General features: G+C 39.3%; 1 protein-coding gene across 2 annotated transcripts in view; it reads right to left on the bottom strand.

The window, feature by feature from the left end:
* The window catches only part of LOC149390225 (Major facilitator superfamily protein), a 34,019-nt gene that overhangs the window by 3,940 nt on the left and 4,180 nt on the right, over positions 1-25,899 (bottom strand). Inside the window, exon 5 of one of the 2 annotated variants that reach the window (XM_089621023.1) lies at positions 25,041-25,337. The exons of the other annotated variant lie outside the window; for it this stretch is intronic. Coding sequence (XP_089477149.1) covers positions 25,281-25,337 — 57 coding nt within the window. The 3' untranslated portion in view covers positions 25,041-25,280. Of the gene's footprint in view, positions 1-25,040; positions 25,338-25,899 lie in introns of those variants that run through there. 2 annotated transcript variants of the gene reach the window in all.

Raw genomic sequence — 25,899 nt, 5'->3', positions numbered from 1 at the left:
AGAATGAGTCTTGAAGTCGCAGAGCTAAACACTAGGTCAAATGCGGACCTAGGTGTCAAAACAAAAAATCCAAAATAAACTAGAGAGAGAGAGGAAGGGGCGGCCACAAGTTCTAGAGAGAGAGACTCTCAATCTCTAACTTATGTGGAATGAATAGAATGAGAGGAATGAGGGTCCTATTTATAGGAGAAGGGTTGGCCTTGGAAAGAAGTAGTTTCCTCTTATTTTCCAAGCCTTAATGAGCAATCTTTTATTGCCCATTCCTATCCAAGATAGGCGCCCACCTCAAGCATATCCCCAAGGGATTAGTTTCCTCTTTTGTTCTCTCTTGGTTGCCTTGGCCGAAATTCCCTATACAAGTATAGGAAATTTGTTTCCTCTTTTTCTTTTGGCAAGTATCTTGATACATTTATGCACAAAATATTCTCTCTTCCTATGGGTATTATGGGCGCTTATCACCTTCTAGAAGGGGCTTCTAAAAGCTTCTTCATTTGTTCACGACAACATGAAAAAGGCCCATTAAGAATTTTCAATAAAATTCTTATGAAATGAAATTAATTCACAAGGCCCAATTAATCATATTATGGCCGAGTGTTACTTGTCATCAAATGACCATGTCAAAAAATTTATTGACATTCATTACATCCTATGTCTCAAAAGACAAAAATACCCTTTTGACATTTTTCGTTCTTGTTTTGACTTAGCTTCCAGTTTAACTATTCCTACTCGATGTGATTCGTGACAGTGACCTGATGGACCCAAATGAACAAAGCTTGAGCTAAACACTTGGACTCAAAAGTTCACAAACCTTTTCCAAGTTTAGCTTAATGCCAACTGACTCCACTAAAGAGTTGACACTGAAAATCTCTCGGTTCAAATGAATTTATTTTCTACACAAGAATTCAACCTAATTATGATGAGTGGATCCACTGAATATTATCCATGTTTACCCTTCATGAATGTCATCAACTAGTCGGGATTTACTAAATTACCATTTTACCCTTCTAGCTGTTATTTCCTCAACTCCTTTGTCGCTTGTGAATAAGTTAGAAACAATGTATTGACGAGGAGCTAACAAGTCACATTGTTTCATCCAAAAAAGTCAGGACTCAATTTGGACACTGGCCAGTTCATTTATTCACACTCCAAGGAACAAAGCATGATGTGACATACATTGCATTTCAGCAATCTTGTACATGAATTCCATATCTATGAGAACTTCACAAAGTTACTCATGACATTCTCACAACTTAGTACTCCACCAATAGGCCCTGTTCGGAATCACATAGTGAGTCCGAACTCTGACTTTCTCAAATGAGAATACGTAAGCTGTGAAATGGCATGTCTCATTTCAGGATTAAGGTACGCATGATGCAATTCATACATAGTGACTTCGAGACATAAGAGGTTAAATGGTTTATTCTTATCTTGTCTCTAGAAGTGCACTGGTCAATTCAGTACATTCGGAAGATACCTAGAAGAACTATAGAGTCTTCAACTCTCAATGCCTCATAACCAGACATCATAGATTCTTCTAACAATCGTACTGAGGTCAATAGTCCTTTGACCGTAAGATTGCGAATATATCGTTTTAAGCAAACTAGGAACAGTTTGTTCATGCAAATCTACATTTGTCTCTTCGTAAGTTGTTAAGTTTGTTTATGGACTAAAAGACTAAGGTTTTATCATAAAGCTTCAGACAAAGAAAGAAGATTGAATGAACGTTTCAACTTTTTATTAATGAATAAGCAATTACAAGCAAGAGTCTTCGTAAGACTATATAACATCAAATGTACATAAATAGACACTACTACTCATCTTGTGGGCACCATTGACAACAAACTCCCACTTGACTCAAAGAAGATGTGAGTAGTCCTACATGCCTAATCCCTCTCGAAGTTGGTCGAAGACCATGTTCGCTAGGGCCTTGGTGAATAGATCTGCCAGAGATCTACTTCACCTCCACGTCTCCGCGTTGCGCGATCTCTCGAATCAAATGGTATTTCCTCTCAATATGTGTAGAGCGCTTATGGCTTCGAGATTCCTTTAGGTTAGCGACAGCCCCACTATTATCACAATAAAGGGTCATGGGCTAGTCGACGTTCGGAACAACTTCCAAATACTTAAGGAATTTTCTAAGCCATACAGCCTCTTTGGATGCTTCACAAGCAGTTACATATTCTGCTTCCATTGTGGAGTCAGCAATGCAAGATTGCTTAATACTTCTCCACACAACAGCTCCACCATTAAGGATGAACACAGATCCCGAAGTGGATTTCCTGGAATCCTTATCCGCTTGAAAATCAGAGTCGGTATATCCCGTCATAGTCAGGTCAGTACCTGAGTATGTAAGCATCAAGTTCCTAGTTCTTCGAAGATACTTAAGAACATGCTTAACAGCAATCCAGTGCTCGGGTCCAGGGTTGGATTGGAAACGGCTAACTACGCCAACGGCGAAACATATATCAGGTCTAGTACAAAGCATAGCATACATGAGGCTTCCTACGGCAGAAGCGTAAGGAAACTTCCTCATGTCTTCAATCTCTTGTGCAGTCTTGGGAGACTGGTCCTTAGAGAGTGAAACTCCATGCCTAAAGGGTGTTTGACCCTTCTTGGAGTCTTGCATCGAGAAGCGATCCATCACCTTATCAATATAAGATGCTTGAGAGAGCGACAGGGTCCGGTTTTCCCTATCTCGAAAGATGTGGATCCCCAGAATGTACGCGGCTTCTCCTAGATCCTTCATCTCGAATTGCTTTGCCAGCCAGACCTTAACCTCAGATAACTTACCCACGTCATTACCAATGAGTAGTATATCATCAACATATAGCACCAGAAACACAACTTTGCCTTCGTGTATTAACTTGTAAACACAAGACTCATCTATTGACTGTTCAAAGCCGAAGCTCTTTACAGTTTCATCGAATCTAATATTCCATGACCTAGATGCTTGTTTTAGTCCATAAATGGACTTAAGTAACTCACAAACCTTGGTCTCTTGACCTTCTTCCACGAAACAGTCTGGTTGAGCCATGTAAATGCGCTCGTCAAGATTGAAATTAGGAAGGTTGTCTTGACATCCATTTGCCAGATCTCATAGTCGAGAGCTGCAGCTATGGATAAGAGTATGCGGATGGATTTAAGCATCGCGACTGGCGAGAAGGTTTCTTCATAGTCAGTCCCTTCTTGTTGGGTATAACCCTTCGCCACAAGTCGTGCTTTGAACGTATCGACGTTCCCATCAGGACTCCTTTTCTTCTTGTATATCCACTTACACCCTACGGGTTTAATCCCTTCAGGAAAGTCTACAAGTTTCCAGACTTTGTTGACATACATCGAGTGCATTTCAACTTTCATGGCGTCAAGCCAAAGGTTTGATTCAGAACAAGCCATCGCTTGGCTATAGGAAACAGGATCATCCATGTCAGAGACGGCTACAAGAGAGTCTCCATAAGACATGTACCTGTCAGGCTTTTGAGTAACCCTCCCACTACGTCGAAGTACTACTTGACGAGATTCTGATGAGTTAGGTTGTGTTTCAGTTGGGGTAAGAACAGTTCTTACAGATGAGGTAGGAGCTTCCTCACCCAACTTTTCTTCAAGCACAATTTTGCTTCTAGGTTTTGCATCCTTCATAAAGTCCTCCTCAAGGAAACGAGCATTCGTGCTAACGAAAGTCTTATCGTCCTCGGGACTATAGAAAATGAAACCTTTGGTTTCCTTTGGATATCCCACAAACAGGCACAATTCTGACCTACTAGCCAACTTGCTAGTCTTTTGCCTTAGCACATGTGCAGGGCAACCCCAAATTCGGATGTGGCCCAAACTTACTTTACGGCCAGTCCATCTTTCATAAGGAGTACCAGGAACCGTTTTAGACGGAACATGGTTCAGAATGTAAGCGGCTGTTTCGAGGGCATATCCCCAAAAGGAAGGAGGGAGTGATGAGTAACTCATCATTGATCTAACCATCTCCATTAGAGTTCGGTTCCTTCTCTCTGACACTCCGTTTTGTTGAGGTGTGCCAGGTGCGGTAAGCTGAGAAGCAATACCTTCTTCTTTAAGAAAGTCATCGAACTCTCCAGACATATACTCACCACCTCGATCAGATCGAAGGGTTTTGATTACTTTGCCAGTTTGCTTTTCCACTAAAGCCCTAAAGACCTTAAATACGTTAAAGGTCTCGGATTTGTGTTTGAGCAAATAGACAAAACCATATCGCGAGTAATCATCGGTGAAGGTAACGAAGTATTCGTATCCTCCACGTGCCTATTGGCTGAGCGGACCACATACATCAGAATGTATTAGTTCCAGAAACTCAGTGGCTCTTCGACCCTTATCGGAGAAAGGTCGCTTAGTCATTTTTCCTTCTATGCAGGATTCATAAGTAGGTAGTGAACCTATTGCAGAGGCTTGGAGTGGACCATCCCTCACAAGTCTCTTAATCCTTTCTAGACTGATATGACCAAGTCTTAAGTGCCATAGGTGTGTTGATTTTGTTAGATCGGAGGATTCAGAAAGTTTGATCCTCTTTGGCTCCCTAATTAGATCATTATCTATTTCGGTGTCTAAAAGAGAAGGTTGAGTGGGATAGATGTAGAAAAGAGCATTCTTCATACATGGATCAGTGACAAAAGAATTATCAGGAAACGAAATACGAATTCCATTCTTAATGAACTTTAAACAATAATCTTGCTCACGAAGACGAGCAACGGATATTAAGTTCTTCCCAAAGGTAGGAACAAAATAAACATTATTCAAGTTTAAAGTGCGGTCTTCAAAAGACAGCGTCACGGATCCCACAGCCTTTGCAGACACCAGGCTCCCATCACCCCATTTGAAACAGAACTCGCCTTCCTCTAAGCTTTTGGTTTTCTTGAAACCATTCAAGGAACAACAAATATGGTTAGTAGCAGCGGAGTCAAGAATCCATGTTGATACATTATCAGCTACTAAGCATGCTTCGGTAACTAGTACAATACTATGTTCCTTTGCTTTGAGATTGGCAGGACAGTTCTTTTTATCGGCCTTGTGAGGTCTCTTCTCAGTTCCAGAGGCGGAGGCCTTTTGCTCAATAGCATGTGCCTCTCCTTGATTCCTCTTTCTCTTAGTGAGACCTACAGCAGTGTGAAGTTCCTTCATAAGCTTGGTAACAGTGTACTCTAGCTTGTTTATGGAGTAGTTCATCTTGGAGGTATCAAGAGATGCGGGGAGAGTTTCTAAGATCATATCTATGACATTCTTCTCATCAATCTCAGATCCTAGGATTTCCATTTTATTCAGAAAACTAATGATCAGTATCATAAAGTCTCCAACAGGAGTCCTAGCCTTCATATGACAGTTCATAAACTGTCGGACTGCTTGTTGCCTTGTTTGACGCCCTTGCCCTCCGAACATCTCAAGGGGATTGTAGAGCATTTCGGCAGCAGTCTCGATGTCACGATGTTGCTCTTTCAGCATATTGTTCATAGATGCCAAGATATAGCACCTCACAATCTCATCAGAGCAGAGCCAGGCCGCCAAGGCGTCTTTGTCCTCTTGAGTTGAATCATTATTCGTTAGAGGAGGACAAGGGGTGGTGAGTACACATTTGTGCTTGTTAACGGTAACTATTATGTTGAGGTTATGTTTCGAATCTACGTAGTTCTAGGTTTCGAGTTTGTTCGAGGAAAGGATGATCGAGAGAGTGTTGAGAGACATGTTGCTTATTTAAGTTGAAACAAGTTTATGATTAGTCTTTGGTTTAGGATTTAAGTTTTATTAAGACTTTGATAAAATCCAAAGGTATTATAAATCAAACGATAATTTACTCCTTCGAGGGAAGGCCGCAAAAAATCTCCATTTATAAGTAAATGACACATCATTAATGCTTAGTCAAGATGTCAATACACCAATTTTGACTAGCCACCTTGTAAATTGGTTTGATCACTCACATCCTTTCGCAGGGCCTCGAGGGAGGATTACTAGAGATTGAGCCTAAGTGTGCAACCAACCACTTAGTCCAAAAGATCAACTTTGAAAAACAATCCCCCAAGGGGAGGCCTTGTCATCATCGTCTCACTCTCGGACGTAGCTCATTGAGCAATGATCAGAGCAAAGCGCCCTTGAGTACTCTCATTTAAGAGAGGGCCACGAGGGTGACTCTTAGTCTGGCGACACTTGCACTTTCATTAGTGTTGGGGATCGTGGGTTACAAACAACAAGTATAACCCTCCCACTTAGTTTTTGGAGTTGGTTCATCGACTCTTGTAAGTTCGGAAACAGATTTCCTAGTTAGAGAGTGACAGAGCGGACAACTAGAAGAGAATCCTAGATCGACATGTTCAGAGCAGTATTAGTGCATAAAGACACAAGGTACATACTCGATCTTTTCCTATTTTCTATTTCGGGAAATTGCGTGAGGGAAGTGTGAACTTCAACTCACTCGAACACTTGAAAGTTTGAGATTACACATCCTTTTATTTTTCGGCTTGTCTACAAGGAGACCTCCCACTCAAATCTTCAAGAGCATATAGATTTTGAACATATGTGATATAGATATAATTTTGAAAACATTTTGAAAATTTATTTGATTTAGATGACAAAATATTTTTCAAGTTTGAAAGTGAAAACGGTTTTTCAAAATTCAAACTAGTTTTGTAAAAATTCAATTTCAATTAAACTTTCAAAATCAAAACATTTTAATCTTACACATCATGTTTATAATCTTATGAAAAACATTTTTTCTCAAGAAATTTTTCTCATTAGAGTTCTATAACTCATGGTAGTGGGGCTGAAAATCCGGAATTCTAAAAAACTGGAGTTTCGGAACAGCCGCGCACCTCGGAGTAAAATCACCATAACTGGCGGCTCCGATGTCCGTTTGACCTGAAACCGGTGGCATTGGACAGAGGATAGACAGAGATTTAATTTTATTTAAGAATAATTAAATTTCGATTTCTGAGCAGAGAGTTATGCCACTTTTACTGCGGCTTTTACTCCAGCTCGAAGAAAAAGAAATAATTAAAGCTTGGTCCTTTTTAGGTGCGAAAAAGAATCGAGTGTAACGGAACGTTTTATGAAGGTTGTTAAAGCTTTTATTTGTGTTTTATTAGCAAGGTAATAACAAGGCATAAAAGAAATAACAACATGCATAAAACGATTCAAGTAAATAAAAGAAACTAATAAGACAAGAAACTTAGTCACAAACTTTTACTCGAAATTTCTCAAACCTTTAAAACACGTTTTTCAATATAAAAAATTAAAAACTTTTAGAACTGATTCTAATGTGTTTTAATAACATCCCAAACTCATAGAAAATCAACATGATTTTTAATTTAAAGGCATGAGCAATAAATTAAAAAAAATCTAACATAACAATTCTAACTTGTCACAAAATTAGTAAACTTTCGAAAACGATTTTCAAGCTCATAATTTTAAAAACATGTACATGCATATCTTTGACCATAGCTTTGATACCATTTGTTGGAATGGATCTAGGGTTTAAGAAAAAGTTTAACGCTTCGCAAAGCGACGAAAATTTAAAAATTTTCTTTTCAAGTAAAAACAGTTTTTACTAACTTAGACAAAGAGCAAGTACATGTAATTAATAACTATTATGAGCTAAGAAGTTTACTAACCTTTCTTGAAGTTTGAACTTTGAGAAGCTTTTGGAAAGTTTGCAACGCTCGTCTCCCCTCGCAGCACGTCTCTCTTTCTTTTCTCGGCACCTCGAGCACCCACGAAAGTTTCTATCACTAAATCACTCGAAATAAAGGAATTAGTGAGTGGGCACTTTTAAACACTACGACTTAAGAACGAGTCTTGAAGTCGCAGAGCTAAACACTAGGTCAAATGCGGACCTAGGTGTCAAAACAAAAAATCCAAAATAAACTAGAGAGAGAGGAAGGGGCGGCCACAAGTTCTAGAGAGAGAGACTCTCAATCTCTAACTTATGTGGAATGAATAGAATGAGAGGAATGAGGGTCCTATTTATAGGAGAAGGGTTGGCCTTGGAAAGAAGTAGTTTCCTCTTATTTTCCAAGCCTTAATGAGCAATCTTTTATTGCCCATTCCTATCCAAGATAGGCGCCCACCTCAAGCATATCCCCAAGGGATTAGTTTCCTCTTTTGTTCTCTCTTGGTTGCCTTGGCCGAAATTCCCTATACAAGTATAGAAAATTTGTTTCCTCTTTTTCTTTTGGCAAGTATCTTGATACATTTATGCACAAAATATTCTCTCTTCCTATGGGTATTATGGGCGCTTACCACCTTCTAGAAGGGGCTTCTAAAAGCTTCTTCATTTGTTCACGATAACATGAAAAAGGCCCATTAAGAATTTTCAATAAAATTCTTATGAAATGAAATTAATTCACAAGGCCCAATTAATCATATTATGGCCGAGTGTTACTTGTCATCAAATGACCATGTCAAAAAATTTATTGATATTCATTTCATCCTATGTCTCAAAAGACAAAAATACCCTTTTGACAATTTTCGTTCTTGTTTTGACTTAGCTTCCAGTTTAACTATTCCTACTCGATGTGATTCGTGACAGTGACCTGATGGACCCAAATGAACAAAGCTTGAGCCAAACACTTGGACTCAAAAGTTCACAAACCTTTTCCAAGTTTAGCTTAATGCCAACTGACTCCACTAAAGAGTTGACACTGAAAATCTCTCGGTTCAAATGAATTTATTTTCTACTCAAGAATTCAACCTAATTATGATGAGCGGATCCACTGAATATTATCTATGTTTACCCTTCATGAATGTCATCAACTAGTCGGGATTTACTAAATTACCATTTTACCCTTCTAGCTGTTATTTCCTCAACTCCTTTGTCGCTTGTGAATAAGTTAGAAACAATGTATTGACGAGGAGCTAACAAGTCACATTGTTTCATCCAAAAAAGTCAGGACTCAATTTGGACACTGGCCAGTTCATTTATTCATACTCCAAGGAACAAAGCATGATGTGACATACATTGCATTTCAGCAATCTTGTACATGAATTCCATATCTATGAGAACTTCACAAAGTTACTCATGACATTCTCACAACTTAGTACTCCACCAATAGGCCCTGTTCGGAATCACATAGTGAGTCCAAACTCTGACTTTCTCAAATGAGAATACGTAAGCTGTGAAATGGCATGTCTCATTTCAGGATTAAGGTAAGCATGATGCAATTCATACATAGTGACTTCGAGACATAAGAGGTTAAATGGTTTGTTCTTATCTTGTCTCTAGAAGTGCACTGGTCAATTCAGTACATTCGGAAGATACCTAGAAGAACTATAGAGTCTTCAACTCTCAATGCCTCATAACCAGACATCATAGATTCTTCTAACAATCGTACTGAGGTCAATAGTCCTTTGACCCTAAGATTGCGAATATATCGTTTTAAGCAAACTAGGAACAGTTTGTTCATGCAAATCTACATTTGTCTCTTCGTAAGTTGTTAAGTTTGTTTATGGACTAAAAGACTAAGGTTTTATCATAAAGCTTCAGACAAAGAAAGAAGATTGAATGAACGTTTCAACTTTTTATTAATGAATAAGCAATTACAAGCAAGAGTCTTCGTAAGACTATATAACATCAAATGTACATAAATAGACACTACTACTCTTCTTGTGGGCACCATTGACAACAAACTCCCACTTGACTCAAAGAAGATGTGAGTAGTCCTACATGCCTAATCCCTCTCGAAGTTGGTCGAAGACCATGTTCGCTAGGGCCTTGGTGAATAGATCTGCCAGAGATCTACTTCACCTCCACGTCTCCGCGTTGCGCGATCTCTCGAATCAAATGGTATTTCCTCTCAATATGTGTAGAGCGCTTATGGCTTCGAGGTTCCTTTGAGTTAGCGACAGCCCCACTATTATCACAATAAAGGGTCATGGGCTAGTCGACGTTCGGAACAACTTCCAAATACTTAAGGAATTTTCTAAGCCATACAGCCTCTTTGGATGCTTCACAAGCAGTTACATATTCTGCTTCCATTGTGGAGTCAGCAATGCAAGATTGCTTAATACTTCTCCACACAACAGCTCCACCATTAAGGACGAACACAGATCCCGAAGTGGATTTCCTGGAATCCTTATCCGCTTGAAAATCGGAGTCGGTATATCCCGTCATAGTCAGGTCAGTACCTGAGTATGTAATCATCAAGTTCCTAGTTCTTCGAAGATACTTAAGAACATGCTTAACAGCAATCCAGTGCTCGGGTCCAGGGTTGGATTGGAAACGGCTAACTACGCCAACGGCGAAACATATATCAGGTCTAGTGCAAAGCGTAGCATACATGAGGCTTCCTACGGCAGAAGCGTAAGGAATCTTCCTCATGTCTTCAATCTCTTGTGCAGTCTTGGGAGACTGGTCCTTAAAGAGTTAAACTCCATGCCTAAAGGGTGTTTGACCCTTCTTGGAGTCTTGCATCGAGAAGCGATCCATCACCGTATCAATATAAGATGCTTGAGAGAGCGACAGGGTCCGGTTTTCCCTATCTCGGAAGATGTGGATCCCCAGAATGTACGCGGCTTTTCCTAGATCCTTCATATCGAATTGCTTTGCCAGCCAGACCTTAACCTCAGATAACTTACCCACGTCATTACCAATGAGTAGTATATCATTGACATATAGCACCAGAAACACAACTTTGCCTTCGTGTATTAACTTGTAAACACAAGACTCATCTATTGTTGTTCAAAGCAGAAGCTCTTTACAGTTTCATCGAATCTAATATTCCATGACCTAGATGCTTGTTTTAGTCCATAAATGGACTTAAGTAACTCACAAGCCTTGGTCTCTTGACCTTCTTCCACGAAACAGTCTGGTTGAGCCATGTAAATGCGCTCGTCAAGATTGCCATTAGGAAGGTTGTCTTGACATCCATTTGTCAGATCTCATAGTCGAGAGCTGCAGCTATGGATAGGAGTATGCGGATGGATTTAAGCATCGCGACTGGCGAGAAGGTTTCTTCATAGTCAATCCCTTCTTGTTGGGTATAACCCTTCGCCACAAGTCGTGCTTTAAACGTCTCGACGTTCCCATCAGGACCCCTTTTCTTCTTGTATATCCACTTACACCCTACGGGTTTAATCCCTTCAGGAAGGTCTACAAGTTTCCAGACTTTGTTGACATACATCGAGTGCATTTCAACTTTCATGGCGTCAAGCCAAAGGTTTGATTCAGAACAAGCCATCGCTTGGCTATAGGAAACAGGATCATCCATGTCAGAGACGGCTACGAGAGAGTCTCCATAAGACATGTACCTGTCGGGCTTTTGAGTAGCCCTCCCACTACATCGAAGTACTACTTGCCGAGATTCTGATGAGTTAGGTTGTGTTTCAGTTGGGGTAAGAACAGTTCTTACAGACGAGGTAGAAGCTTCCTCACCCAACTTTTCTTCAAGCACAATTTTGCTTCTAGGTTTTGCATCCTTCATAAAGTCCTCCCCAAAGAAACGAGCATTCGTGCTAACGAAAGTCTTATCGTCCTCGGGACTATAGAAAATGAAACCTTTGGTTTCCTTTGGATATCTCACAAACAGGCACAATTCTGACCTACTAGCCAACTTGCTAGTCTTTTGCCTTAGCACATGTGCAGGGCAACCCCAAATTCGGATGTGGCCCAAACTTACTTTACGGCCAGTCCATCTTTCATAAGGAGTACCAGGAACCGTTTTAGACGGAACTTGGTTCAGAATGTAAGCGGCTGTTTCGAGGGCATATCCCCAAAAGGAAGGAGGGAGTGATGAGTAACTCATCATTGATCTAACCATCTCCATTAGAGTTCGGTTCCTTCTCTCTGACACTCCGTTTTGTTGAGGTGTGCCAGGTGCGGTAAGCTGAGAAGCGATACCTTCTTCTTTAAGAAAGTCATCGAACTCTCCAGACATATACTCACCACCTCAATCAGATCGAAGGGTTTTGATCACTTTGCCAGTTTGCTTTTCCACTAAAGCCCTAAAGACCTTAAATACGTTAAAGGTCTCGGATTTGTGTTTGAGCAAATAGACAAAACCATATCGCGAGTAATCATCGGTGAAGGAAACGAAGTATTCGTATCCTCCACGTGCCTATTGGCTGACCGGACCACATACATCAGAATGTATTAGTTCCAGCAACTCAGTGGCTCTTCGACCCTTATCGGAGAAATGTCGCTTAGTCATTTTTCCTTCTATGCAGGATTCATAAGTAGGTAGTGAACCTATTGCAGAGGCTTGGAGTGGACCATCCCTCACAAGTCTCTTAATCCTTTCTAGACTGATATGACCAAGTCTTAAGTGCCATAGGTGTGTTGATTTTGTTAGATCGGAGGATTCAGAAAGTTTGATCCTCTTTGGCTCCCTAATTAGATCATTATCTATTTCGGTGTCTAAAAGAGAAGGTTGAGTGGGATAGATGTAGAAAAGAGCATTCTTCATACATGCATCAGTGACAAAAGAATTATCAGGAAACGAAATACGAATTCCATTCTTAATGAACTTTAAACAATAATCTTGCTCACGAAGACGAGCAACGGATATTAAGTTCTTCCCAAAGGTAGGAACAAAATAAACATTATTCAAGTTTAAAGTGCGGTCTTCAAAAGACAGCGTCACGGATCCCACAGCCTTTGCAGACACCAGGCTCCCATCACCCAATTTGAAACAGAACTCGCCTTCCTCTAAGCTTTTGGTTTTCTTGAAACCATTCAAGGAACAACAAATATGGTTAGTAGCAGCGGAGTCAAGAATCCATGTTGATACATTATCAGCTACTAAGCATGCTTCGGTAACTAGTACAATACTATGTTCCTTTGCTTTGAGATTGGCAGGACAGTTCTTTTTATCGGCCTTGTGAGGTCTCTTCTCAGTTCCAGAGGGGGAGGCCTTTTGCTCAATAGCATGTGCCTCTCCTTGATTCCTCTTTCTCTTAGTGAGACCTACAGCAGTGTGAAGTTCCTTCATAAGCTTGGTAACAGTGTACTCTAGCTTGTTTATGGAGTAGTTCATCTTGGAGGTATCAAGAGATGCGGGGAGAGTTTCTAAGATCATATCTATTACATTCTTCCCATCAATCTCAGATCCTAGGATTTCCATTTTATTAAGAAAACTAATGATCAGTATCATAAAGTCTCCAACAGGAGTCCTAGCCTTCATATGACAGTTCATAAACTGTCGGACTGCTTGTTGCCTTGTTTGACGCCCTTGCCCTCCGAACATCTCAAGGGGATTGTAGAGCATTTCGGCAGCAGTCTCGATGTCACGATGTTGCTCTTTCAGCATATTGTTCATAGATGCCAAGATATAGCACCTCACAATCTCATCAGAGCAGAGCCAGGCCGCCAAGGCGTCTTTGTCCTCTTGAGTTGAATCATTACTCGTTAGAGGAGGACAAGGGGTGGTGAGTACCCATTTGTGCTTGTTAACGGTAATTATTATGTTGAGGTTATGTTTCGAATCTACGTAGTTCTAGGTTTCGAGTTTGTTCGAGGAAAGGATGATCGAGAGAGTGTTGAGAGACATGTTGCTTATTTAAGTTGAAACAAGTTTATGATTAGTCTTTGGTTTAGGATTTAAGTTTTATTAAGACTTTGATAAAATCCAAAGGTGTTATAAACCAAATGATAATTTACTCCTTCGAGGGAAGGCCGCAAAAAAATCTCCATTTATAAGTAAATGACACATCATTAATGCTTAGCCAAGATGTCAATACACCAATTTTGACTAGCCACCTTGTAAATTGGTTTGATCACTCACATCCTTTCGCAGGGCCTCGAGGGAGGATTACTAGGGATTGAGCCTAAGTGTGCAACCAACCACTTAGTCCAAAAGATCAACTTTGAAAAACAATCCCCCAAGGGGAGGCCTTGTCATCATCGTCTCACTCTCGGGCGTAGCTCATTGAGCAATGATCAGAGCAAAGCGCCCTTGAGTACTCTCATTTAAGAGAGGGCCACGAGGGTGACTCTTAGTCTGGCGACACTTGCACTTTCATTAGTGTTGGGGATCGTGGGTTACAAACAACAAGTATAACCCTCCCACTTAGTTTTTGGAGTTGGTTCATCGACTCTTGTAAGTTCGGAAACAGATTTCCTAGTTAGAGAGTGACAGAGCGGACAACTAGAAGAGAATCCTAGATCGACATGTTCAGAGCAGTATTAGTGCATTTAGGCACAAGGTACATACTCGATCTTTTCCTATTTTCTATTTCGGGAAAGTGCGTGAGGGAAGTGTGAACTTCAACTCACTCGAACACTTGAAAGTTTGAGATTACACATCCTTTTATTTTTCGGCTTGTCTACAAGGAGACCTCCCACTCAAATCTTCAAGAGCATATATATTTTGAACATATGTGATATAGATATAGTTTTGAAAATATTTTGAAAATTTATTTGATTTGGATGACAAAATATTTTTCAAGTTTGAAAGTGAAAACGGTTTTTCAAAATTCAAACTAGTTTTGTAAAAATTCAATTTCAATTAAACTTTCAAAATCAAAACATTTTAATCTTACACATCATGTTTATAATCTTATGAAAAACATTTTTGCTCAAGAAATTTTTCTCATTAGAGTTCTATAACTCATGGTAGTGGGGCTGAAATTCCGGAATTCTAAAAAACTGGAGTTTCGGAACAGCTGCGCACCTCGGAGTAAAATCACCATAACTGGCGGCTCCGATGTCCGTTTGACCTGAAACCGGTGGCATTGGACAGAGGATAGACAGAGATTTGATTTTATTTAAGAATCATTAAATTTAGATTTCTGAGCAGAGAGTTATGCCACTTTTACTGCGGCTTTTACTACAGCTCGAAGAAAAAGAAATAATTAAAGCTTGGTCCTTTTTAGGTGCGAAAAAGAATCGAGTGTAACGGAACGTTTTATGAAGGTTTTTAAAGCTTTTATTTGTGTTTTATTAGCAAGGTAATAACAAGGCATAAAAGAAATAACAACATGCATAAAACGATTCAAGTAAATAAAAGAAACTAGTAAGACAAGAAAACTAGTCACAAAATTTTACTCGAAATTTCTCAAACCTTTAAAACACGTTTTTCAATATAAAAAATTAAAAACTTTTAGAACTGATTCTAATGTGTTTTAATAACATCCCAAACTCATAGAAAATCAACATGATTTTTAATTTAAAGGCATGAGCAATAAATTAAAAAAAATCTAAGATAACAATTCTAACTTGTCACAAAATTAGTAAACTTTCGAAAACGATTTTCAAGCTCATAATTTTAAAAACATGTACATGCATATCTTTGACCATAGCTCTGATACCATTTGTTGGAATGGATCTAGGGTTTAAGAAAAAGTTTAACGCTTCGCAAAGCGACGGAAATTTAAAAATTTTCTTTTCAAGTAAAAACAGTTTTTACTAACCTAGACAAAGAGCAAGTACGTGTAATTAATAACTATTATGAGCTAAGAAGTTTACTAACCTTTCTTGAAGTTTGAACTTTGAGAAGCTTTTGGAAAGTTTGCAACGCTCGTCTCCCCTCGCAGCACGTCTCTCTTTCTTTCCTCGGCACCTCGAGCAACCACGATAGTTTCTATCACTAAATCACTCGAAATAAAGGAATTAGTGAGTGGGCACTTTTAAACACTATGACTTAAGAACGAGTCTTGAAGTCGCAGAGCTAAACACTAGGTCAAATGCGGACCTAGGTGTCAAAACAAAAAATCCAAAATAAACTAGAGAGAGAGGAAGGGGCGGCCACAAGTTCTAGAGAGAGAGACTCTCAATCTCTAACTTATGTGGAATGAATAGAATGAGAGGAATGAGGGTCCTATTTATAGGAGAAGGGTTGGCCTTGGAAAGAAGTAGTTTCCTCTTATTTTCCAAGCCTTAATGAGCAATCTTTTATTGCCCATTCCTATCCAAGATAGGCGCCCACCTCAAGCATATCCCCAAGGGATTAGTTTCCTCTTTTGTTCTCTCTTGGTTGCCTTGGCCGAAATTCCCTATACAAGTATAGGAAATTTGTTTCCTCTTTTTCTTTTGGCAAGTATCTTGATACATTTATGCACAAAATATTCTCTCTTCCTATGGGTATTATGGGCGCTTATCACCTTCTAGAAGGGGCTTCTAAAAGCTTCTTCATTTGTTCACGACAACATGAAAAAGGCCCATTTAGAATTTTCAATAAAATTCTTATGAAATGAAATTAATTCACAAGGCCCAATTAATCATATTATGGCCGAGTGTTACTTGTCATCAAATGACCATGTCAAAAAATTTATTGACATTCATTACATCCTATGTCTCAAAAGACAAAAATACCCTTTTGACAATTTTCGTTCTTGTTTTGACTTAGCTTCCAGTTTAACTATTCCTACTCGATGTGATTCGTGACAGTGACCTGATGGACCCAAATGAACAAAGCTTGAGCTAAACACTTGGACTCAAAAGTTCACAAACCTTTTCCAAGTTTAGCTTAATGCCAACTGACTCCACTAAAGAGTTGACACTGAAAATCTCTCGGTTCAAATGAATTTATTTTCTACTCAAGAATTCAACCTAATTATGATGAGCGGATCCACTGAATATTATCTATGTTTACCCTTCATGAATGTCATCAACTAGTCGGGATTTACTAAATTACCATTTTACCCTTCTAGCTGTTATTTCCTCAACTCATTTGTCGCTTGTGAATAAGTTAGAAACAATGTATTGACGAGGAGCTAACAAGTCACATTGTTTCATCCAAAAAAGTCAGGACTCAATTTGGACACTGGACAGTTCATTTATTCACACTCTAAGGAACAAAGCATGAGGTGACATACATTGTATTTCAGCAATCTTGTACATGAATTCCATATCTATGAGAACTTCACAAAGTTACTCATGACATTCTCACAACTTAGTACTCCACCAATAGGCCCTGTTCGGAATCACATAGTGAGTCCGAACTCTGACTTTCTCAAATGAGAATACGTAAGCTGTGAAATGGCATGTCTCATTTCAGGATTAAGGTAAGCATGATGCAATTCATACATAGTGACTTCGAGACATAAGAGGTTAAATGGTTTGTTCTTATCTTGTCTCTAGAAGTGCACTGGTCAATTCAGTACCTTCGGAAGATACCTAGAAGAACTATAGAGTCTTCAACTCTCAATGCCTCATAACCAGACATCATAGATTCTTCTAACAATCGTACTGAGGTCAATAGTCCTTTGACCCTAAGATTGCGAATATATCGTTTTAAGCAAACTAGGAAGACTTTGTTCATGCAAATCTACATTTGTCTCTTCGTAAGTTGTTAAGTTTGTTTATGGACTAAAAGACTAAGGTTTTATCATAAAGCTTCAAACAAAGAAAGAAGATTGAATGAACGTTTCAACTTTTTATTAATGAATTAGCAATTACAAGCAAGAGTCTTCGTAAGACTATATGACATCAAATGTACATAAATAGACACTACTACTCTTCTTGTGGGCACCATTGACAACAAACTCCCACTTGACTCAAAGAAGATGTGAGTAGTCCTACATGCCTAATCCCTCTCGAAGTTGGTCGAAGACCATGTTCGCTAGGGCCTTGGTGAATAGATCTGCCAGAGATCTACTTCACCTCCACGTCTCCGCGTTGCGCGATCTCTCGAATCAAATGGTATTTCCTCTCAATATGTGTAGAGCGCTTATGGCTTCGAGGTTCCTTTGAGTTAGCGACAGCCCCACTATTATCACAATAAAGGGTCATGGGCTAGTCGACGTTCGGAACAACTTCCAAATACTTAAGGAATTTTCTAAGCCATACAGCCTCTTTGGATGCTTCACAAGCAGTTACATATTCTGCTTCCATTGTGGAGTCAGCAATGCAAGATTGCTTAATACTTCTCCACACAACAGCTCCACCATTAAGGATGAACACAGATCCCGAAGTGGATTTCCTGGAATCCTTATCCGCTTGAAAATCGGAGTCGGTATATCCCGTCATAGTCAGGTCAGTACCTGAGTATGTAATCATCAAGTTCCTAGTTCTTCGAAGATACTTAAGAACATGCTTAACAGCAATCCAGTGCTCGGGTCCAGGGTTGGATTGGAAACGGCTAACTACGCCAACGGCGAAACATATATCAGGTCTAGTGCAAAGCGTAGCATACATGAGGCTTCCTACGGCAGAAGCGTAAGGAATCTTCCTCATGTCTTCAATCTCTTGTGCAGTCTTGGGAGACTGGTCCTTAAAGAGTTAAACTCCATGCCTAAAGGGTGTTTGACCCTTCTTGGAGTCTTGCATCGAGAAGCGATCCATCACCGTATCAATATAAGATGCTTGAGAGAGCGACAGGGTCCGGTTTTCCCTATCTCGAAAGATGTGGATCCCCAGAATGTACGCGGCTTTTCCTAGATCCTTCATATCGAATTGCTTTGCCAGCCAGACCTTAACCTCAGATAACTTACCCACGTCATTACCAATGAGTAGTATATCATTGACATATAGCACCAGAAACACAACTTTGCCTTCGTGTATTAACTTGTAAACACAAGACTCATCTATTGTTGTTCAAAGCAGAAGCTCTTTACAGTTTCATCGAATCTAATATTCCATGACCTAGATGCTTGTTTTAGTCCATAAATGGACTTAAGTAACTCACAAGCCTTGGTCTCTTGACCTTCTTCCACGAAACAGTCTGGTTGAGCCATGTAAATGCGCTCGTCAAGATTGCCATTAGGAAGGTTGTCTTGACATCCATTTGCCAGATCTCATAGTCGAGAGCTGCAGCTATGGATAGGAGTATGCGGATGGATTTAAGCATCGCGACTGGCGAGAAGGTTTCTTCATAGTCAATCCCTTCTTGTTGGGTATAACCCTTCGCCACAAGTCGTGCTTTGAACGTCTCGACGTTCCCATCAGGACCCCTTTTCTTCTTGTATATCCACTTACACCCTACGGTTTAATCCCTTCAGGAAGGTCTACAAGTTTCCAGACTTTGTTGACATACATCGAGTGCATTTCAACTTTCATGGCGTCAAGCCAAAGGTTTGATTCAGAACAAGCCATCGCTTGGCTATAGGAAACAGGATCATCCATGTCAGAGACGGCTACGAGAGAGTCTCCATAAGACATGTACCTGTCGGGCTTTTGAGTAGCCCTCCCACTACATCGAAGTACTACTTGCCGAGATTCTGATGAGTTAGGTTGTGTTTCAGTTGGGGTAAGAACAGTTCTTACAGACGAGGTAGAAGCTTCCTCACCCAACTTTTCTTCAAGCACAATTTTGCTTCTAGGTTTTGCATCCTTCATAAAGTCCTCCCCAAAGAAACGAGCATTCGTGCTAACGAAAGTCTTATCGTCCTCGGGACTATAGAAAATGAAACCTTTGGTTTCCTTTGGATATCTCACAAACAGGCACAATTCTGACCTACTAGCCAACTTGCTAGTCTTTTGCCTTAGCACATGTGCAGGGCAACCCCAAATTCGGATGTGGCCCAAACTTACTTTACGGCCAGTCCATCTTTCATAAGGAGTACCAGGAACCGTTTTAGACGGAACTTGGTTCAGAATGTAAGCGGCTGTTTCGAGGGCATATCCCCAAAAGGAAGGAGGGAGTGATGAGTAACTCATCATTGATCTAACCATCTCCATTAGAGTTCGGTTCCTTCTCTCTGACACTCCGTTTTGTTGAGGTGTGCCAGGTGCGGTAAGCTGAGAAGCGATACCTTCTTCTTTAAGAAAGTCATCGAACTCTCCAGACATATACTCACCACCTCGATCAGATCGAAGGGTTTTGATCACTTTGCCACTAAAGCCCTAAAGACCTTAAATACGTTAAAGGTCTCGGATTTGTGTTTGAGCAAATAGACAAAACCATATCGCGAGTAATCATCGGTGAAGGTAACGAAGTATTCGTATCCTCCACGTGCCTATTGGCTGAGCGGACCACATACATCAGAATGTATTAGTTCCAGCAACTCAGTGGCTCTTCGACCCTTATCGGAGAAAGGTCGCTTAGTCATTTTTCCTTCTATGCAGGATTCATAAGTAGGTAGTGAACCTATTGCAGAGGCTTGGAGTGGACCATCCCTCACAAGTCTCTTAATCCTTTCTAGACTGATATGACCAAGTCTTAAGTGCCATAGGTGTGTTGATTTTGTTAGATCGGAGGATTCAGAAAGTTTGATCCTCTTTGGCTCCCTAATTAGATCATTATCTATTTCGGTGTCTAAAAGAGAAGGTTGAGTGGGATAGATGTAGAAAAGAGCATTCTTCATACATGGATCAGTGACAAAAGAATTATCAGGAAACGAAATACGAATTCCATTCTTAATGAACTTTAAACAATAATCTTGCTCACGAAGACGAGCAACGGATATTAAGTTCTTCCCAAAGGTAGGAACAAAATAAACATTATTCAAGTTTAAAGTGCGGTCTTCAAAAGACAGCGTCACGGATCCCACAGCCTTTGCAGACACCAGGCTCCCATCACCCCATTTGAAACAGAACTCGCCTTCCTCTAAGCTTTTGGTTTTCTTGAAACCATTCAAGGAACAACAAATATGGTTAGTAGCAGCGGAGTCAAGAATCCATGTTGATACATTATCAGCTACTAAGCATGCTTCGGTAACTAGTACAATACTATGTTCCTTTGCTTTGAGATTGGCAGGACAGTTCTTTTTATCGGCCTTGTGAGGTCTCTTCTCAGTTCCAGAGGCGGAGGCCTTTTGCTCAATAGCATGTGCCTCTCCTTGATTCCTCTTTCTCTTAGTGAGACCTACAGCAGTGTGAAGTTCCTTCATAAGCTTGGTAACAGTGTACTCTAGCTTGTTTATGGAGTAGTTCATCTTGGAGGTATCAAGAGATGCGGGGAGAGTTTCTAAGATCATATCTATGACATTCTTCTCGTCAATCTCAGATCCTAGGATTTCCATTTTATTCAGAAAACTAATGATCAGTATCATAAAGTCTCCAACAGGAGTCCTAGCCTTCATATGACAGTTCATAAACTGTCGGACTGCTTGTTGCCTTGTTTGACGCCCTTGCCCTCCGAACATCTCAAGGGGATTGTAGAGCATTTCGGCAGCAGTCTCGATGTCACGATGTTGCTCTTTCAGCATATTGTTCATAGATGCCATGATATAGCACCTCACAATCTCATCAGAGCAGAGCCAGGCCGCCAAGGCGTCTTTGTCCTCTTGAGTTGAATCATTATTCGTTAGAGGAGGACAAGGGGTGGTGAGTACCCATTTGTGCTTGTTAACGGTAACTATTATGTTGAGGTTATGTTTCGAATCTACGTAGTTCTAGGTTTCGAGTTTGTTCGAGGAATGGATGATCGAGAGAGTGTTGAGAGACATGTTGCTTATTTAAGTTGAAACAAGTTTATGATTAGTCTTTGGTTTAGGATTTAAGTTTTATTAAGACTTTGATAAAATCCCAAGGTGTTATAAACCAAACGATAATTTACTCCTTCGAGGGAAGGCCGCAAAAAATCTCCATTTATAAGTAAATGACACATCATTAATGCTTAGCCAAGATGTCAATACACCAATTTTGACTAGCCACCTTGTAAATTGGTTTGATCACTCACATCCTTTCGCAGGGCCTCGAGGGAGGATTACTAGGGATTGAGCCTAAGTGTGCAACCAACCACTTAGTCCAAAAGATCAACTTTGAAAAACAATCCCCCAAGGGGAGGCCTTGTCATCATCGTCTCACTCTCGGACGTAGCTCATTGAGCAATGATCAGAGCAAAGCGCCATTGAGTACTCTCATTTAAGAGAGGGCCACGAGGGTGACTCTTAGTCTGGCGACACTTGCACTTTCATTAGTGTTGGGGATCGTGGGTTACAAACAACAAGTATAACCCTCCCACTTAGTTTTTGGAGTTGGTTCATCGACTCTTGTAAGTTCGGAAACAGATTTCCTAGTTAGAGAGTGACAGAGCGGACAACTAGAAGAGAATCCTAGATCGACATGTTCAGAGCAGTATTAGTGCATTTAGGCACAAGGTACATACTCGATCTTTTCCTATTTTCTATTTCGGGAAAGTGCGTGAGGGAAGTGTGAACTTCAACTCACTCGAACACTTGAAAGTTTGAGATTACACATCCTTTTATTTTTCGGCTTGTCTACAAGGAGACCTCCCACTCAAATCTTCAAGAGCATATATATTTTGAACATATGTGATATAGATATAGTTTTGAAAATATTTTGAAAATTTATTTGATTTGGATGACAAAATATTTTTCAAGTTTGAAAGTGAAAACGGTTTTTCAAAATTCAAACTAGTTTTGTAAAAATTCAATTTCAATTAAACTTTCAAAATCAAAACATTTTAATCTTACACATCATGTTTATAATCTTATGAAAAACATTTTTGCTCAAGAAATTTTTCTCATTAGAGTTCTATAACTCATGGTAGTGGGGCTGAAAATCCGGAATTCTAAAAAACTGGAGTTTCGGAACAGCTGCGCACCTCGGAGTAAAATCACCATAACTGGCGGCTCCGATGTCCGTTTGACCTGAAACCGGTGGCATTGGACAGAGGATAGACAGAGATTTAATTTTATTTAAGAATCATTATATTTCGATTTCTGAGCAGAGAGTTATGCCACTTTTACTGCGGCTTTTACTACAGCTCGAAGAAAAAGAAATAATTAAAGCTTGGTCCTTTTTAGGTGCGAAAAAGAATCGAGTGTAACGGAACGTTTTATGAAGGTTGTTAAAGCTTTTATTTGTGTTTTATTAGCAAGGTAATAACAAGGCATAAAAGAAATAACAACATGCATAAAACGATTCAAGTAAATAAAAGAAACTAGTAAGACAAGAAAACTAGTCACAAAATTTTACTCGAAATTTCTCAAACCTTTAAAACACGTTTTTCAATATAAAAAATTAAAAACTTTTAGAACTGATTCTAATGTGTTTTAATAACATCCCAAACTCATAGAAAATCAACATGATTTTTAATTTAAAGGCATGAGCAATAAATTAAAAAAAATCTAAGATAACAATTCTAACTTGTCACAAAATTAGTAAACTTTCGAAAACGATTTTCAAGCTCATAATTTTAAAAACATGTACATGCATATCTTTGACCATAGCTCTGATACCATTTGTTGGAATGGATCTAGGGTTTAAGAAAAAGTTTAACGCTTCGCAAAGCGACGGAAATTTAAAAATTTTCTTTTCAAGTAAAAACAGTTTTTACTAACCTAGACAAAGAGCAAGTACGTGTAATTAATAACTATTATGAGCTAAGAAGTTTACTAACCTTTCTTGAAGTTTGAACTTTGAGAAGCTTTTGGAAAGTTTGCAACGCTCGTCTCCCCTCGCAGCACGTCTCTCTTTCTTTCCTCGGCACCTCGAGCAACCACGATAGTTTCTATCACTAAATCACTCGAAATAAAGGAATTAGTGAGTGGGCACTTTTAAACACTATGACTTAAGAACGAGTCTTGAAGTCGCAGAGCTAAACACTAGGTCAAATGCGGACCTAGGTGTCAAAACAAAAAATCCAAAATAAACTAGAGAGAGAGGAAGGGGCGGCCACAAGTTCTAGAGAGAGAGACTCTCAATCTCTAACTTATGTGGAATGAATAGAATGAGAGGAATGAGGGTCCTATTTATAGGAGAAGGGTTGGCCTTGGAAAGAAGTAGTTTCCTCTTATTTTCCAAGCCTTAATGAGCAATCTTTTATTGCCCATTCCTATCCAAGATAGGCGCCCACCTCAAGCATATCCCCAAGGGATTAGTTTCCTCTTTTGTTCTCTCTTGGTTGCCTTGGCCGAAATTCCCTATACAAGTATAGGAAATTTGTTTCCTCTTTTTCTTTTGGCAAGTATCTTGATACATTTATGCACAAAATATTCTCTCTTCCTATGTGTATTATGGGCGCTTATCACCTTCTAGAAGGGGCTTCTAAAAGCTTCTTCATTTGTTCACGACAACATGAAAAAGGCCCATTAAGAATTTTCAATAAAATTCTTATGAAATGAAATTAATTCACAAGGCCCAATTAATCATATTATGGCCGAGTGTTACTTGTCATCAAATGACCATGTCAAAAAATTTATTGACATTCATTACATCCTATGTCTCAAAAGACAAAAATACCCTTTTGACAATTTTCGTTCTTGTTTTGACTTAGCTTCCAGTTTAACTATTCCTACTCGATGTGATTCGTGACAGTGACCTGATGGACCCAAATGAACAAAGCTTGAGCTAAACACTTGGACTCAAAAGTTCACAAACCTTTTCCAAGTTTAGCTTAATGCCAACTGACTCCACTAAAGAGTTGACATTGAAAATCTCTCGGTTCAAATGAATTTATTTTCTACTCAAGAATTCAACCTAATTATGATGAGCGGATCCACTGAATATTATCTATGTTTACCCTTCATGAATGTCATCAACTAGTCGGGATTTACTAAATTACCATTTTACCCTTCTAGCTGTTATTTTCTCAACTCATTTGTCGCTTGTGAATAAGTTAGAAACAATGTATTGACGAGGAGCTAACAAGTCACATTGTTTCATCCAAAAAAGTCAGGACTCAATTTGGACACTGGACAGTTCATTTATTCACACTCCAAGGAACAAAGCATGAGGTGACATACATTGTATTTCAGCAATCTTGTACATGAATTCCATATCTATGAGAACTTCACAAAGTTACTCATGACATTCTCACAACTTAGTACTCCACCAATAGGCCCTGTTCGGAATCACATAGTGAGTCCGAACTCTGACTTTCTCAAATGAGAATACGTAAGCTGTGAAATGGCATGTCTCATTTCAGGATTAAGGTAAGCATGATGCAATTCATACATAGTGACTTCGAGACATAAGAGGTTAAATGGTTTGTTCTTATCTTGTCTCTAGAAGTGCACTGGTCAATTCAGTACCTTCGGAAGATACCTAGAAGAACTATAGAGTCTTCAACTCTCAATGCCTCATAACCAGACATCATAGATTCTTCTAACAATCGTACTGAGGTCAATAGTCCTTTGACCCTAAGATTGAGAATATATCGTTTTAAGCAAACTAGGAAGAGTTTGTTCATGCAAATCTACATTTGTCTCTTCGTAAGTTGTTAAGTTTGTTTATGGACTAAAAGACTAAGGTTTTATCATAAAGCTTCAAACAAAGAAAGAAGATTGAATGAACGTTTCAATTTTTTATTAATGAATTAGCAATTACAAGCAATAGTCTTCGTAAGACTATATGACATCAAATGTACATAAATAGACACTACTACTCTTCTTGTGGGCACCATTGACAACACGTTGATCATCTCATACACTTTATCCACTAATTCCGTGTACATCAGATCTTTCGAAACATCGAATGACTCAGTTCTAGCATATCATTGAACACCATAAATGCGCATTTCTCTCCTAAGTGCCATTAATGTGGAGGAAAACTACAAAAACAGCATCAAAAAGTCAACAAAATCAGTTATACATAAAAAAAGTCAACACACAGTCAACAGGATCGCAATTAGTCGCAACAGATCACAAATGGTCGCAACAGGTCACAAATTGTCGCATTTGGTCGCAAATGGTCACAACCGGTCGTATTTCATCACATTTGGTAGCAAATGGTCGCAACAGGTCGCATTTGGTCGCAAATGGTATTTTTGTGTTTTTTTAATTTCATCGCAAAGTAACTTGAATTTCATCGCAAATGGTCGCAAATTAACTTAATTTTCCAGATTTTAGCCGAAAAATCCTAGATCTAAAAGTTTTCTAAACCCTTAGTTACCATAAACCCTTAAATATTAGACAAAAATATAATCAAAATGATAAAATTAGTTAACTTACCCATGATTACTCCAAAATAGATTTGAGAGGATTTGAGAGCTTGAGAGATGATTTGAGTGAGAATATGTGAGAGAATGAGGGTTTATAAGGTTAGAGGGGTATTTTCGTTCATTTTGGAGCCAAAGGTTCAGTTTTAGATATTTTTAAAAAATGTGGTCTAAT

The sequence above is a fragment of the Urtica dioica genome, chromosome 7 (genome assembly GCF_054948205.1).
Source record: "Urtica dioica subsp. dioica isolate 48M chromosome 7, U.dioica_male_clone48M_v1_H2, whole genome shotgun sequence".
NCBI classification, from domain to species: domain Eukaryota; kingdom Viridiplantae; phylum Streptophyta; class Magnoliopsida; order Rosales; family Urticaceae; genus Urtica; species Urtica dioica.
This window is presented reverse-complemented; position numbering and strand designations above follow the sequence as displayed.